The sequence below is a fragment of the Ovis canadensis genome, chromosome X (assembly GCF_042477335.2).
Source record: "Ovis canadensis isolate MfBH-ARS-UI-01 breed Bighorn chromosome X, ARS-UI_OviCan_v2, whole genome shotgun sequence".
NCBI lineage: Eukaryota > Metazoa > Chordata > Mammalia > Artiodactyla > Bovidae > Ovis > Ovis canadensis.
The window spans coordinates 88,249,589-88,264,053 of NC_091727.1; the positions used below are offsets into that span (position 1 = coordinate 88,249,589).

The 14,465-nt window shown below is 42.3% G+C and overlaps 1 protein-coding gene across 3 annotated transcripts in view; it reads right to left on the reverse strand.

The window, feature by feature from the left end:
- The window catches only part of AFF2 (ALF transcription elongation factor 2), a 538,570-nt gene that overhangs the window by 12,649 nt on the left and 511,456 nt on the right, over nucleotides 1–14,465 (reverse strand). For all 3 annotated transcript variants that reach the window (XM_070290609.1, XM_070290611.1, XM_070290610.1), the window contains 5 exons: nucleotides 10,749–11,020; nucleotides 10,120–10,183; nucleotides 7,085–7,221; nucleotides 2,941–3,012; nucleotides 1,271–1,364 (listed from right to left, as the gene is read on the reverse strand). In XM_070290609.1, coding sequence (XP_070146710.1) covers nucleotides 1,271–1,364; nucleotides 2,941–3,012; nucleotides 7,085–7,221; nucleotides 10,120–10,183; nucleotides 10,749–11,020 — 639 coding nt within the window. The remainder of the gene's footprint in view (nucleotides 1–1,270; nucleotides 1,365–2,940; nucleotides 3,013–7,084; nucleotides 7,222–10,119; nucleotides 10,184–10,748; nucleotides 11,021–14,465) is intronic.

The following is a 14,465-nucleotide window of genomic DNA, read 5'->3' on the forward strand; positions in this document are numbered from 1 at the left end:
GGTGGGAGCTTCCCGTTTTGAACCTCAAAGAAGCTCAACGCTCTGCCAGAGGAGTGAGTTACTTAACATCAGTTTGGTATTTTGCAGTGCAGTGAACACGGCGCAGAACAGGCCACAGAGAATGGAGGCCAGGGCTGTGGCTCAGAGTGCCCCCAAAGGACCAGCATCAGCATCGCTCAGGGACTTGTTCAAAATGCCCATTCTTAGGCCCTGTCCCAGACCACCAGCATCAAGACGCCTTTCCAGAGCCCAGGTGGAGACTGTAGACACACGGTCAGGGGCAGCTGCTGCATTTGACTGCATTCACAAGCACTAGCTTTATGATGGCCACACCACATGAGAGCTGCTCTTTTCCTAACTGAGTGGGCATTCCCACATAATCGCGCACCCCTACCCACTGGCTTTGAACGTCTGAGGTAAGGTCAGGATTTGATTCATTTCAAACAACTGCTTTGATGCAACTGAGCCCTGTCAGCTGACGCACTTGGCAAAAAATAATATGACTAAATAAATAAAATTATCCTTTTCTTTCAAGATCTGCCCAACAGCAACCTTGAGCCCTCAACTCTAACACACGATCAGCATTGACGGGTGGAAAGAGGAAGGTTCACGGAGCCTCAGCCAATGACACCCGGCATGGTTGCCAGGCCCAGCTCCAGGCTTGCCGTTTTTATCTGGGCTTGTTCCCACGTCTTGGCATTGCATCTTGTGGTTCAAATATTTCATTTTTTTTGCAAATCAAAAACACCAGCTCCCTAGAGGATGAGTTTGTTTATTTATTGTTGGTTTATTTTGACAGCCAAAGTTATCAGTTGTCTTCAACTGCAACCACTATCTTCAACACTCCCCATGGCCAAAGGGCCCCTGGGGGTGTGGCTGTGCCCTCAGAGCCTAGGGTGGCTGTGGTGACTTCTCTCACTGCTGAGAAATTTCTAGGCTGGCATCTCATGTAACATGAGCCATGTTCTGCAGGCAGTCCACAGTGCAGGCAGAAGGGATCACCATCCTGACTGGACCCAGAAAGGTGCCCAGGCCCATTTGTTCACTCCAGAGCATCATCAGGGGATTGAACTACCTTCTCTCCCTGGAACTGGATCAAACCCAAGCTCTCTGCTGAACTCCAAAGGAGAAGTGAGACGGCCATGGACGGCCAGGATGCGGAAACTTTAGCCTTCGATTGTGACAACCGTGACATTTCATAACATTCCTGCCATGTCTCATTAGTGATTTAATCACCCAGGACCTATAAATTACACAAAATAAGGATTACCTTAAAATATTCCATCAGTGATCTGGAGTATTTCATGGCATGGTCCTTCTTCAGTTTGAACATCCTTAGGTAGAGAAGTGACAGGCATCGGTAGCTGTGATGATGGGGAAAGGAGCACATTAATGCCAACATTTCCTCAGACCTATTCATTAAAATACAACTCCCATCCGTAGCACCTCTCCTATGGTTACCGAGGAACATAAGTAAAAAAAAGAAAATTTTTTAAAAAGAAGGAATAAGCATAGTACAGGGAACTATATTCAACAGTATGTGATAAACCATGAACCATAATGGAAAAGAATATGAAAGAGAATACATATGTATAACTGAGTCACACAAGCTGGAATCAAGATTGCGGGAGAAATATAAATAACCTCAGATACACAGATGACATCACCCTTAGGGCAGAACGTGAAGAAGAACTAAAGAGCCTCTTGATGAACATCAAAGAGGAGAGTGAAAAAGTTGGCTTAAAACTCAACATTCAGAAAACTAAGATCATGGCATCAGTCCCATCACTTCATGGCAAATAGATGGGGAAACAGTGAAAACAGTGAGAGACTTTATTTGCTTGGGGTCCAAAATCACTGCAGATGGTTACTGCAGTCATGAAATTAAAGACACTTGCTCCTTGGAAGAAAAGCTAAGACAAACCTAGATAGCATATTAAAAAGCGGAGACATTACTTTGTTGACAAAGGTCCGTTTAGTCAAACTATGTTTTTTTCCAGTAGTTATATTGGATGTGAGTTGGACTATAAAAAAGTTGAGTGCTGGAGAATTGATGCTTTTGAACTGTGGTGTTGGAGAAGATTCTTGAGAGTCCCTTGGACTGCAAGGAGATCAAACCTGTCAGTCCTAAAGGAAATCAGTCCTGAATATTCATTGCAAGGACTGATGATGAAGTTGAAACTCCAAAACTTTGGCCACCTGATCCAAAGAACTGACCCTGATGCTTGGAAAGATTGAAGGCAGGATGAGAAGGGGACAACAGAGGATGAGATGGTTGGATGGCATCACTGACTCGATGGACATGAGTTTGAACAAGCTCTGGGAGTTGGTGTTGGACAAGGAAACCTGGCATGCTGCAGTCCATGGGGTCACAAAGTCAGATACAACTGAACTACTGAACTGAACTGTCACTTTGCTGTACGCTAGAAATTAACACACCAGTGTATATCAATGATATTTCAGTAACATTTAAAAAAAAAGAAAGAGTTCACCAAAGATGGAAAAAGGAGGCAGAAGGTCAAAGTCAGGGACACATGTTAAGATACATTGCTGACTTCTTGATGGAGGAAGAGGCCCTAAGCCCAGGAATGCAGACCTCCTCTGGAAAAGGCGGAAGTGGATTCTCCCTAGAGCCACTGGGAGGAAAACAGCCCTGATTTTAGCCTAGCGAAACACACTTCAGACTTCTGACCTTCAGAACTGCAAGAAAATAAATTTATGTGGCTTTATTTTTTTAAAGAAAGGATAAGCATTAAAATTCCATCTTGATAAGAGTGTAAATGTGGAGAGTAGATGTTTAGTCAGCAACTGAAGAAATCCATTAGTTAATTTTTCAGAGTTTAGCAGAAAACAGGAATAATGACTTAAGCAGCTTAAGTTGAGTTTTCAAATCTTTTTGCAACATTTCAGCTATTTCCTGGTCACCTCCATGAGACTTACCATAGTACAGCCAGCTTTTTGTCCCCATCTGAAGCTAGGGGGCTTGCAAAATTCTTCAGCCTCATGGCATACCTTTGAAGAGAAAGGACAAGCTCAAATGGAATCTGTCTGACCCTTCATAAAGCCCCAACACCATTGGTGTTGTCATCACTCGAATGAGCTGGGCCCACATTGGCTCTGGCAGAAGGACTGAGAAAGCCATGTGGGCAAAAGAGTGCTTTCCTGAAAACATTCACAAAACGATGACCACAGTGTGTCACAATAGCACTGGTGTGACCAATGGAAGCTCGCTCTGGAGAAGCCAGTTATATTTAGAGCCCATGGTCTAGAACAGTGCTGTGGAATTACTGTGGGTTTCACCTGTGTATAAGTGCTGAAAAAATAATGTTTCTAAGAATACTCCAGCTAAACAATATTATTAGCTTTCCACAAGAGGTGGACACAAATGTCAGTCTCAGTTGAGTTTTTGACACCTGAGGTAAACAATCACACAATGATGTCTGACACGAGCATGGCGGTGGGGGGGCCTCCAACACAGTTAGAAAGGGCTTTTCTAATGGCTCAGGTGTGGAACATATTCCTGTAGGAAGTGGTTTTGTTTTTTTAAGGGTGGTCAATTTCACAGCAGGTGAAGGTCTGAGCACCCCTAATTTATGGTGCTTGCATAGTTTGTCTTTCCATTCTCTTTAATAGTTACCATTCCACACCAGGGCAATCAGAGGTTGAGTAGTTCCCATTTTTGTTCTTTGAGCTGAGCACATTCCATTCTGCGCATTTGGACTCTTGAAAATCAATTCACTGCATAAAATCATTGTCTGAGCTATAATACAATTTCACAGGAACTCGTGGTGGAATAAGTAGCAAGTTCACTGTTGCAGAAGGAAGCTGAAGATGTTCAGGCAGCCTGGACTAGCTCTTCATCATGACAAGGCATTGGTAAGCCCACACTTTCAGTAGCCTCCCCAGAACACCATGCCCCCTATCCCCCTGCTCTCCCTATTACTGCCACAGTTCTGTCCAATGAACATTTTCTGACAAAAGGACTCATGCACTTGCTGTGAGTCCCTCCTGTTGTTGCCACATTAAGCAAAAAGGGGTTTTATGATGTCATAAATCTGTGTTTGACAGCTGGATCACTTAAATGTCAGTCATTGTGATGCCCCACTTGTTTTCACAAGTATATTTCTACTGCAGATTCCCAAGACTGAGAGAAACCAAAATTACTTCACTGAAAAACATAGGGTGCTCTACCATTAACGAGAGTATAATAAAAATCTCTTCAGCATAAAATTTGCTACTAAAAACTATGTTCTTATTACAGTCACCCTCTAATTGCAGCCATTGTTGAAATGCCTTGAAAGTGGAGTTCCAATTGTTTACATGGGCAAGAAGACTTAGTTGCCTTAGTTCATTTTATTCCCAACTGAAATTTCTCTCCAAAGAAAATTATACACACACATACACTAGGCAGAAAATATATAATTCTATATATAGAGAGGGCACATAAAGGATTGCACATAGAACTGGTGAAATTTTGGGATAAAAGACCTGATGACATCTGAGCAAGGTGGATGGAATGTACCAATGTCTGTGTCCATGATCTTGGACTAGAGCTATGCTGGACAGCACCATGAAGGGAGGTGGGGGGAGAGGGACACATGAACTTTCTGTGCCATTTCTTACAACTGCATGTGAGTCTACAATGATTTGAAAAGAGAGTTTCAAAAGACTGCCTTTAAAGTGAATATCTCTAAATTATCCATAGAGTTTTACTAGGTTCCACTGAAAATATACCCTATGGGGGAAGTAAACTATCATATCATGGAAAAAAAAACTGTTTGGAGAAAAAGAAAAGAAATTGTAAATAATAAAGGGAAAAGAAGTGTTTTCTAAAGGAAATAAGTATTACTCAGTGATTCACATTGTATTTTTACCAAAAATGAAATGTGAGGTTTTGCTTTTCTATTCTGAGTGCATGTGTAAGAAAAATATGTGTGTGTGCATATATATAAATAATAATAATAATAACTGTAATTGGGGGTGAAGTTACAGTTATGATCTTGTTTTCCTTCTAAGTTGGTCCACATGCAGAAACATGCTTTTCATGGTCAGAAGTGCAGTGAGTCTATAATCCATATTATAAACATTTTTGTGCAGCTACATGGTCTCCATCTCCCTCCATCTCCCTTCATGGTACTGCTGCATTTCAATGGCTGCAAAATATTCTGTTGAGAGTACTGTGAGGTAATTAATTACCCTTCTGTTATCAATGTTTTGCTTTCCTTCAAATTGGGTGCTATAACATAGGCCAAACTGAACACTCTATGGATAACTCATTCTCCTCTTACAATTCTTTTCTTCAGTACAGTAAGTTCAGATTTCTAGAATTAGTGGCTTCAAAGATATGAATGCTCACTTGTATCGGTTTTCCTACATGATGCCAAATTGCCCTCAATTTACAAGGATCAATTTCCATTCCCACCATCAGCATGGAAGAGGTCCAGTTCACCATAATTTTGTGTGTGTGCTAACATTATGGTTTAGTGGTTAAGCCGTGCCCGACTCTTGTGACCCCATGGACTGTAGCCTGCCAGGCTCCTCTGTCCCTGGGATTCTCCAGGCAAGAATACTGGAGTGGGTTGCCATCCCCTTCTCCATGGGATCTTCCCAACCCAGGAATCGAACCCAGGACTCCTACATTGCATGCAGATTCTTTTACCAACTGAGCTACAAGGGAAGCCTGTGCTAACATTTTTACATTTCCTTCTTAATTTAAAAGTGCCTTAAAATGTGTTTGTGTTAAAATAGAAGGTGAAGCTTTTCTTCTTGTTTATTCATTAAAGTTTCCCTTCCAATTTGATTCCTCATTTTTTGCCAGGATTTTCATCTTGTACATCTTTGAAAACTGCAGGCAGCCTTGGATAGACACTGAGAAATCAATTTCCCCTTAAAAGCTACAAATGGCAGTGGCAGCTTTCACATAAAGTATGTCTGAGAGATACTTTATATGCTTGTCAGAGCAGTGAAAACCAAAGATGGCTGCCTGGCCTGGCAGAGCAAGGCTGGAACTTTCCTCATCCTTTCCCTACTTCGGTGGCTTTAACTAAATCTTACGAGTCTATGTAATCATAGTGGTATTTTTTTTTTCCTTCTTCTTCTTTATAATGGTTCCCATTCTTTTGATCTTTTCAAGTGCTTTCCTCAAAAAAATATGCATGCTTCAGTCTGATGCCTGTCTGAAGGTTTAGGTACAAGTGTGTTCAGATTTGTAATGGTTTATTGCAGATGCAAGAACACAATAAAAAGCAAGCTTGGCATTATCAGCTAATCGAGTCAGAGGTGCCTGGGATATAAGGGCCTATCAGGTGAAGAACTGCTCAGTCAAAAACCATGATGCCGTCCATCCAGCAAATGAGGGTGAGTGCTTATCCACTATTCAGAGGTGGATGAAATTCTTTTCACAAATACCTGAAGATTACAGGAAGGCACTCAAATGCATATCATTTCTTCTCCTTTCCCTTCTTACAGGAATTTTTTGATTACCCACAAACTCCACTGCACCAAGACCAACAGTCCAGAAAATTTCATTCAAAATGCAAATGAAACCAATAATCTGTGCTGTTAATACACCATTCCCTAGCGTCAGCCTCTTCTAGGCTCCCCTGCTACCAGCTTGACTGTCCCTCAAATTCTAGATGCCTGGAAAGTTTATTTCACCCCTGATGTTGTCCCTCTCTTTTTCATAACAGAGGCAGAAATTCTTAGAAAACATGATTTATAGCAGAAATCCCAACAAGATTGCTTTCTATGAATTATGAAACTGCTTTGAAAAGACAAGGGCCTGCTCGACACCATGAAATGATGATCCTTTATTTCCACCCACTACCTTTCCATTTTATGAATATCACAAGTTATAACACTCACATTAGAACCTCTGAAGGGGATAACTGATAAAAAGCGGTGTCCATCAGTTACAAGTTTCCCATGACGTGAATCAAATGGCAAGAACTAATTATGATGACTTCTGAGAAGAAGGTGCCTTGAATGAATCATTACTAGGTGGAAAAGATATTTTTCAAAAATATAGTAGCTTCTAATTATGAGTGGAGAGAGCTTAAGAAGAAGGCAGCAGAAAAGCATGAACCTGAGGAGTTCCACAGTTTCGGAGTACATGGTGTATGGAGACTTGGCTTCCAGAGGGTCTCTCTCCATCGCGTTGCCACATTCAGTGAAGGAAAGGGCTGCATCCGCGTAATTCACGGCTTTGCCAAATTTCTCAAACTGGAACAGGAAGAAGACTCATCAACATGACAGTTCCTCTTCTCTCCTTCATCGAAAGCAGTGGTGCTCAACCCTGGGAAACTTCACACCCCTCCCCCAGGGAACATTTGGCAATGTCTGGAGACCTCTTTGATTGTCCCCACTAGCGATGGGAGGCATCTAGTGGACAGAGGCTGGAGATGCTGCTAAACATCTGCAATGCCCAGGACAGCTCCCACTGTGGAGAAGTGCCTGGCCCAATAGTGCCAAGGTTGAGATATGGTGGGGGCAATTAGGAATTTGTCCTAACAAGGATGTAACTTATTTCAGGTTCTGTTGTCATGACATGGAGGCTGGATGAGAGGAGAAAACTATAGCAAGGTATCATGTCTTTGTGGTATTCCTATTTTTGTTATCTTTTTGGTGGAGCAGAATTCAAATCACTGCCTCGACTAGTTTCTATTGACCACATTTACTAGACTGGTCATCGTAATGTCCTTAGAACAGGGATCCCCAACCTCCAGGATCTAATGCCTGATGATCTGAGGTGGAGCTGATTTAACAGTGATAGACATAAAGTGCACAATCAATGAAATGTGCTTGAATCATCCTGAAACCGTCCCCTCCCCCCGCTGCCCCATTCCAGTCCGTGCGAAAAATTGTCTTCCAGGAAACTGGTCCCTGGTGCCAAAAAGGTTGTGGATCACTGGTCTAGACAAAGTTTGCTGTGAAACTCCACTTTTTACAAGCTTCCTGGACAACTAACGCATCTAGTCTTTGCTTGGAACTCTAGCATAGCATGTCAACCCCATCCCCAGGAGAAGAGTAACAAATGGATGCTATTGTCATGAAAAATGGGAAGCTGCAGTGTGACTCGTGACAATAATCACATCACTTTCACTGTAAATGATGGTCTGAAATAGTGAGTCAGAAAGCTCCCAAATATAGCACTACTAAATATTTTAGTTTAGTAAAATTTTATTGCAAAAGGTTTTAGCCCTGATAATGGTCACGATTAAACTGACTTAGACATACTGATTTCTTTTTTATGTGTAATGAATATTATATATGACAGTTTTATAGTGAGTATTTTATAACAGTATTTAACATTTTCAATTTTTGATAGCTGGATGGAAGAATTTCACTAATATGGAATTTTATGTGAAAGAACCAATAGAATGCAGATTGACCTATTTTAATTTTCTTATATACTTTTTATCAAAATATTGTCTATGCAACTGTGAAGGTTTCAATTCTCAAAACAGCAGAGTAGCTGTCTCTAGCAAAGGATTAAGTACAACTATAAAATGATGAGTTACAAGTCTTGCAGAATCTCTTGCTGTAAATGACTCTTTTTACAATAAGTGTTCTTCCCCTTTTATATACTGCAGGAATTTGGTGCTTTCCTTTCTGTAAGCTGTTGTGGAAAAACATCAGTTTCAGCCCAATTGAAACTGATTTTATGAAAACCTTTGTGTATATATGTAAGTTATCTCCTTCTTCTCTTGCCTTCCTCAGGAGGCAAGATAACTTCCTCAGGTCATCCAACTCTGATTGGTTCTCTCCTGTGGAAATTAAGGAAATCTACAGGAAATCTGGAAATCAGGAAATCTACATCCTGATTTTTGAAACTGACTTTTCATTCACAAACCCATAGCTGGAAGGATCCTTAAAAACCACCTGGTCCAAATCTCTCTTTTTCCAAACGGAAAAACTGAAGTCCAGAGAGACAACTATATGGGCCATAGTGCCAATGATTGCCTGAGTCACACCCTCTTCTGGGCCTTGGTTTCCTTATTTATAGCTGAGGGGCTTGAACTCCGAAGAAGTGTCTAACTCTGGTATAGACGTAAGCCTGGCAAAGACATCTTCTTCTAAATGAGTATTGCTCAACCTTCCCCCACCCTATTATCATTCCCTCTTCCCTCCCCTACCACTCAGTGAGTTTTCTTAGACATTTTTTTCACACATCCCTTTGAAATTTTAATACTAAAGATACACCAATTATCTCCTTATGTACTGTGGCCCTTGAGAGGGCAGTGGATGGTGGCCATTCACAAGTGATGGTGCAGGGACCACTGTGGTCCTTCATTATAGCCCTCTCAGAAGCAAGCAGCACGGGCCAGCCAAGTCCTGGCTGGACACAAGGCAATGATGGAGGATATGATTTTTTTTTAACCCAATGGAGTTGAACTGACATCTCAAATTATGCTAGCTTTAGTCAAAGGTGGGGATTCTGAATTCAGGGTCTTCTCTAGGGCAGTGGTTCTCAATATTGGCTGCACTTGGGAATCACCTGGGAGTTTTGGCACCCACATATGGTCCCAGTCTCAGAAATTCTGATTCCATTTCTCTGGGGTGTGGCCTGAGCATGAGGGCTATTTTAAAGCTCCCCAAGTGACTGTAACACACACGATTGAGACCCTCTGTTAGGTAGCTCAGTCAATCAAATAGCTCTCTGTGCCTGGTTTCTCCTGGTCTAGGTACCCACCACCCTTGGAGGCAGCAGGGCCAAGTGTCCTGGGAAACCCAGAAACCAGAACATACTTTCTCTGTGCAGGGCCCTAGGTTATCTAATGCAGCAAGCAGTCAAGTGTTTTCTACAGACCTGAGTTTCCCAAAGCCAGTGTTTGAGGCACTTAACCAGCTCTCAGCAACTCTCTCCCTGTCTACACCAGTTTGGAGTTCATCAGAAACCATGGGAGCACCCACCTTCTCCAGGGCAGTTTCAAAAGTCATTTCAAATTCAATTGAAAGGGAGCATAAGCCTCGGCACCTCTGAAGTTGGAACAAGGGGAAGAAGAGTGGGAAAACAAAGAATGGCAGGGCAATAGGGCACGAAGAACTTGGGGACTTTAATTCCTTGCGGTGCTAAGGGATTAACCAGCTCTATGTCGGAGCAGCAATAAGGAAACCTACCAGTGCATCAGCTTTGTGCTTCAGCTTCTTAGCCTCTTGCATGTAATAATCAGCATTGTGAACCCTAAACAAATAAAATGAGCTCATTCAGAAAGCAATGTTTCATCTTTTCATTAAAAGACTGAATTGTCATACTTTGGGGGGCTATAAATCCATTCTTATACAATGCCTTGAACAGGGCTGATGGATGCTTGTCATGCATATAATAACCAAGCTTGAAATAATCCAGTGAGTGAGATTGGTTCCTAATGGCCCATTGGGATAAATACCTATATCCTCCAACCCCAACCACTCAAGTTGCCCAAACAGATCCAACAGACTCTAGCTGTAATTCTCTTTGTTGGCACACAGTTCTACCTGAGGACACGGGTAAGCAAGGAGGACCAAGCAACCTAGGATTCAGCACCTGCCTTTGGAAACAGTAACAGAGCTCCATGTTTAAAATCAGCCAATGACATTTCTAGGTGGGGATAAGGATGTATGAATATACTTTTAAGGCTATAGGAGCTGCATAGCTGCGGCTAAGGTCTTATTTCAGGTGACACATGCATGGTGCTCGAAAAGCCATACTACCCCCACCCCCATTTGCTGCTCCCTAACTGGCTCCAGAGAATCTGGGGACAACATACGAGTCATCAAAAGTGAGCTTGGGTCTCCGGACATTGGTGGTGCTGGTGGACAGAAGGGGCAGGGCCGCCCACGATGTCATCTCCAGGTGACTGCTGTCCATGAGGCCAGTAGTGATGGCGGAGGTGATGGTGGAAATGGTTGTGGTAGTGGTCGTGGTAGTGGCCGTGGCAGTGGCTGTGGCAGTGCTGGTGACAATGGCAGTAGCAGTGGCAGAGGCGATAGAAGTGTTGCTGACAGTGCCAGGGGCTGCCTTTTTTGGAGTGTCTCCCTCCTGGGAAAAAGGAGGACAAAGAGTTTCCATTAGGTTCAGATTTTTAGAGCATCTTTTCATAAATGCTTTGCATGTCAATCACCCTAGGAAACAAGGCGAGAGAAAAGAAAACAATGCACATGGCTTGAAGGTACACAGGTGATCCTGGTATATGTCATGCACTCTGGCACTCACCAGCTTTTGTTCTATGATGACACCAAACACCAAGCCTCTTGTTACTCTGCAAAACGCCAGATCTAGTGCAGGAAACCAGTCATCCCGGGGCCATGAACAAATAAACCATGGTTCTTCCCACCATGCTTTCCATCTGAGCTGCTCTGCTTTAATCATATTTAGATATTGAAGTTCTGTAAATTATTTCAAAACATGATCATGCTCCTGAAACTCTTTTTGAAAACCACTGCTCGATTTCATCTCATATTTCTCCCTCTCCATTACCCTCACACAATCCATTACAAAGTCCTATTCACTCCCTCTCTCCAGTGTCTCTTAAATCTGTCCCTTCCTCCTCTGACACCTCAAAGGGCAGGCTCTCATGGCTTCAGATCTGGCTTCAACCTTCCCAGCTCCCTTCCACGAACCTGTCACCACACTGAACTCATTGTGATTTCTCCACTATCCTGCTTTGGTTCCCTTGAAGCCTTAGGGTAGAAAAAGCCTCCTCCTCGTTACTTTCTTTCACCTTGCTATAGTGTATTGTATTTTTCATTTTTAAAATAGAGGTAAAATACACATAATATCCAATCTACCATCTCAACCATTTAAAAATATCCAGTTCAGTAGTGTTAAGCACATTTACATTGTCCTCCAACCAATCTCCAGGACTCTGAAGTTGTAAAGCTGTAACTTTGTGCCCATTAGACCATAACTCTCCATCCCCATCTCCCCAGCCCCTGGCAATCACCCTTCTAATTTCTGTCTTTGAAAATCTGACTCCTTGAGTTACCATGTGCAAATGGAATCATACACTGTTTGTCTGTGACTGGCTGATTTCATCTAGCATGACATCCTCAAAGTTCAAGGTTGTAGCACATGGCAGAATTTCCTTCCTTTTTAAGACTGGGTAAGATTCCACTGTGAATTTAAACTGCACACTGTTTAACCACTTCCCTTCATTTCTAAACCCTCCTTATCTTTCTTAATACTCTCAGCTCAACCCAGATCAACAAATGCCTTCTCAGGAAAACTGCCTATGTCTATGGCTGGAAGTGCTTTAAACCTTTCTTGTCCCTTTAGAGATGGGTCCTTTTGAAGAAGGAAATGTCAACCCACTCCAGTATTCTTGCCTGGGAAATCCCATGGACACAGGCTCCTGGTGGGCTACAGTTCCTGAGGTCACAAAGAGTCGGATACCACAGTACAGACATGGAGATGGGAGGGGTGTGTCTCAAGCCTCCCCTAAGACGCCAATCAGCAGCTATTTTGTATCTAAGTTCATCGAGCATGTTTCATTGTTCACCTTAGAGTGAGAGCCCTTTCAGCGCTGGAGCCATCTCTGATTTGTGACACACACTCCCCAACACACCCTGTCCCATCACCCCACTGCAGTGCGCTCAGTGATTTGCTGACTGCAGGCCTACCTGCCTTAATTAAAAGGGTCACTTTTCAGCTAAAAGTCAAATGTGGACATTTCTTATATCCATGAAAGTCTCATCTTTTCCACTTTATCCCAAATCTCCAAATTATCAAAAATTCTCACCATGATGAGCTCATTATGATAACTGTGCTGAGAGACTGCACATTTAAAAGTGGTTATGATGGATGTGGAGAAAATTGTTTCAAGTCCATCACAGATTTTATTCAATCCAAACACATAAAAACTCAGAGCTTTCTGAACTCCTAAGCCAGCTCGACGCTTCTATTGCCAATGTGTGACGGCCTAGACCAAACAGCAGGCCAGTCCCAGAGACAGAGCCACGTGTGTCTATGACCAAGATAGGTGACAAGAACCTTGAAACACCACGTCTACCACACATATGGCACTGATATCAGTCCTGGCATATCTGACTAGAAATGACTGCGTTCAGCCAAAGTCATCTAAGTCATATAAATACGTCCTCTGTTGACCCTCACCCATCCACTGAGTCAATAAACAGGACTTCATGGTTACATGAAACAGAGAAGACTCTAAGAGTGCAAAATGGAAAACACTTTTGGAACTGGAAGAAACTGTACAGATCACCTAGTCAAATCTACTCATTTCATGGACTCAGAGAGGTGTCATAATTTGCTCAAGGTCACCGAACAGATCTGTTACAGTGTTAGCACTATGTTTCAAGTAAGTCTCTTAATTTCCATAGTCTCTCAGATTGCAGGCCATGGCCAAAGAAGACGTAAGGAGTATTAAGTCATATCATGGAGAATTCTAGTGATTTCCTTAAGAAAATGATCCATTTCTAGGTTTTCTAGGTGCAAGTGCAATCATATTTATCAGATTTTCCCAGTAGTTTTGAGAGCTTTCAGAAATGCCTTTGCAGATCCTTTTATTACCATTGTCATAAGAACATCCGTATTAAGCACCTAATTATTTGTGACCATGTACGAGGTGCTATATGAAGAGAATTGCCTAGATAGGTAGGGCATGTGTCCTCCAAAAGCTTGCAGTAGAAAAAGCCTCAGTTGAAGTCTATCACATTAATTATATTCAGTATGAAAAATAGAACTGATTTTGTAATTATTGCTTAGAATAGATGGCTTCATTCCTAACACTGTAACTCAGCATCTTTAAATGTGAATGCAAATATAATCTGGGCACACATACAAATTTCATTTGGAAAATGACAACTTTATAATAGAGCCATTTCCTTATATCACCAATAATATTTACCTAGGTATGTATGTCATCTAGTTATCTCAGATGATGGAGGACCATAAATTGTGGTCCTTAAAGCTCAGAGGCCTCATGGCTTTTCATGAAGTGTTAAATGGGTACTTTTGGTTCAGGGGCTGCCGGATTGGTGCTAGACATTTGAAAACTCATTGATTTTCACTCGTTTGCTTTTTATATTACATAAAGGATCTTGAACTGCAAGGAGATCTAACAAGTCCATCCTAAAGGAAATCAGTCCTGAATGTTCATTGGAAGGACTGATGTTGAAGCTGAAACTACAATACTTTGGCCACCTGATGTGAAGAGCTGACTCATTTGAAAAGACCCTGATGCTGGGAAAGATTGAAGGCGAGAGGAGAAGGGGATGACAGAGGATGAGATGATTGGATGGCATCACCGACTCAATGGATGTGAGTCTGAGTAAACTCCGGGAGTTGGTGATGGACAGGGAGGCCTGGTGTGCTGCAGTCCATGGGGTCGCAAAGAGTTGGATATGCCTGAGCGACTGAACTGAAGGATCAAGTGCATATGTCTTTGCATATACATGCATTTACACGAAAAGGCAGATAGATTTGCCACTAACATTCACTAGTGACACTATCACTCATGGTTTCC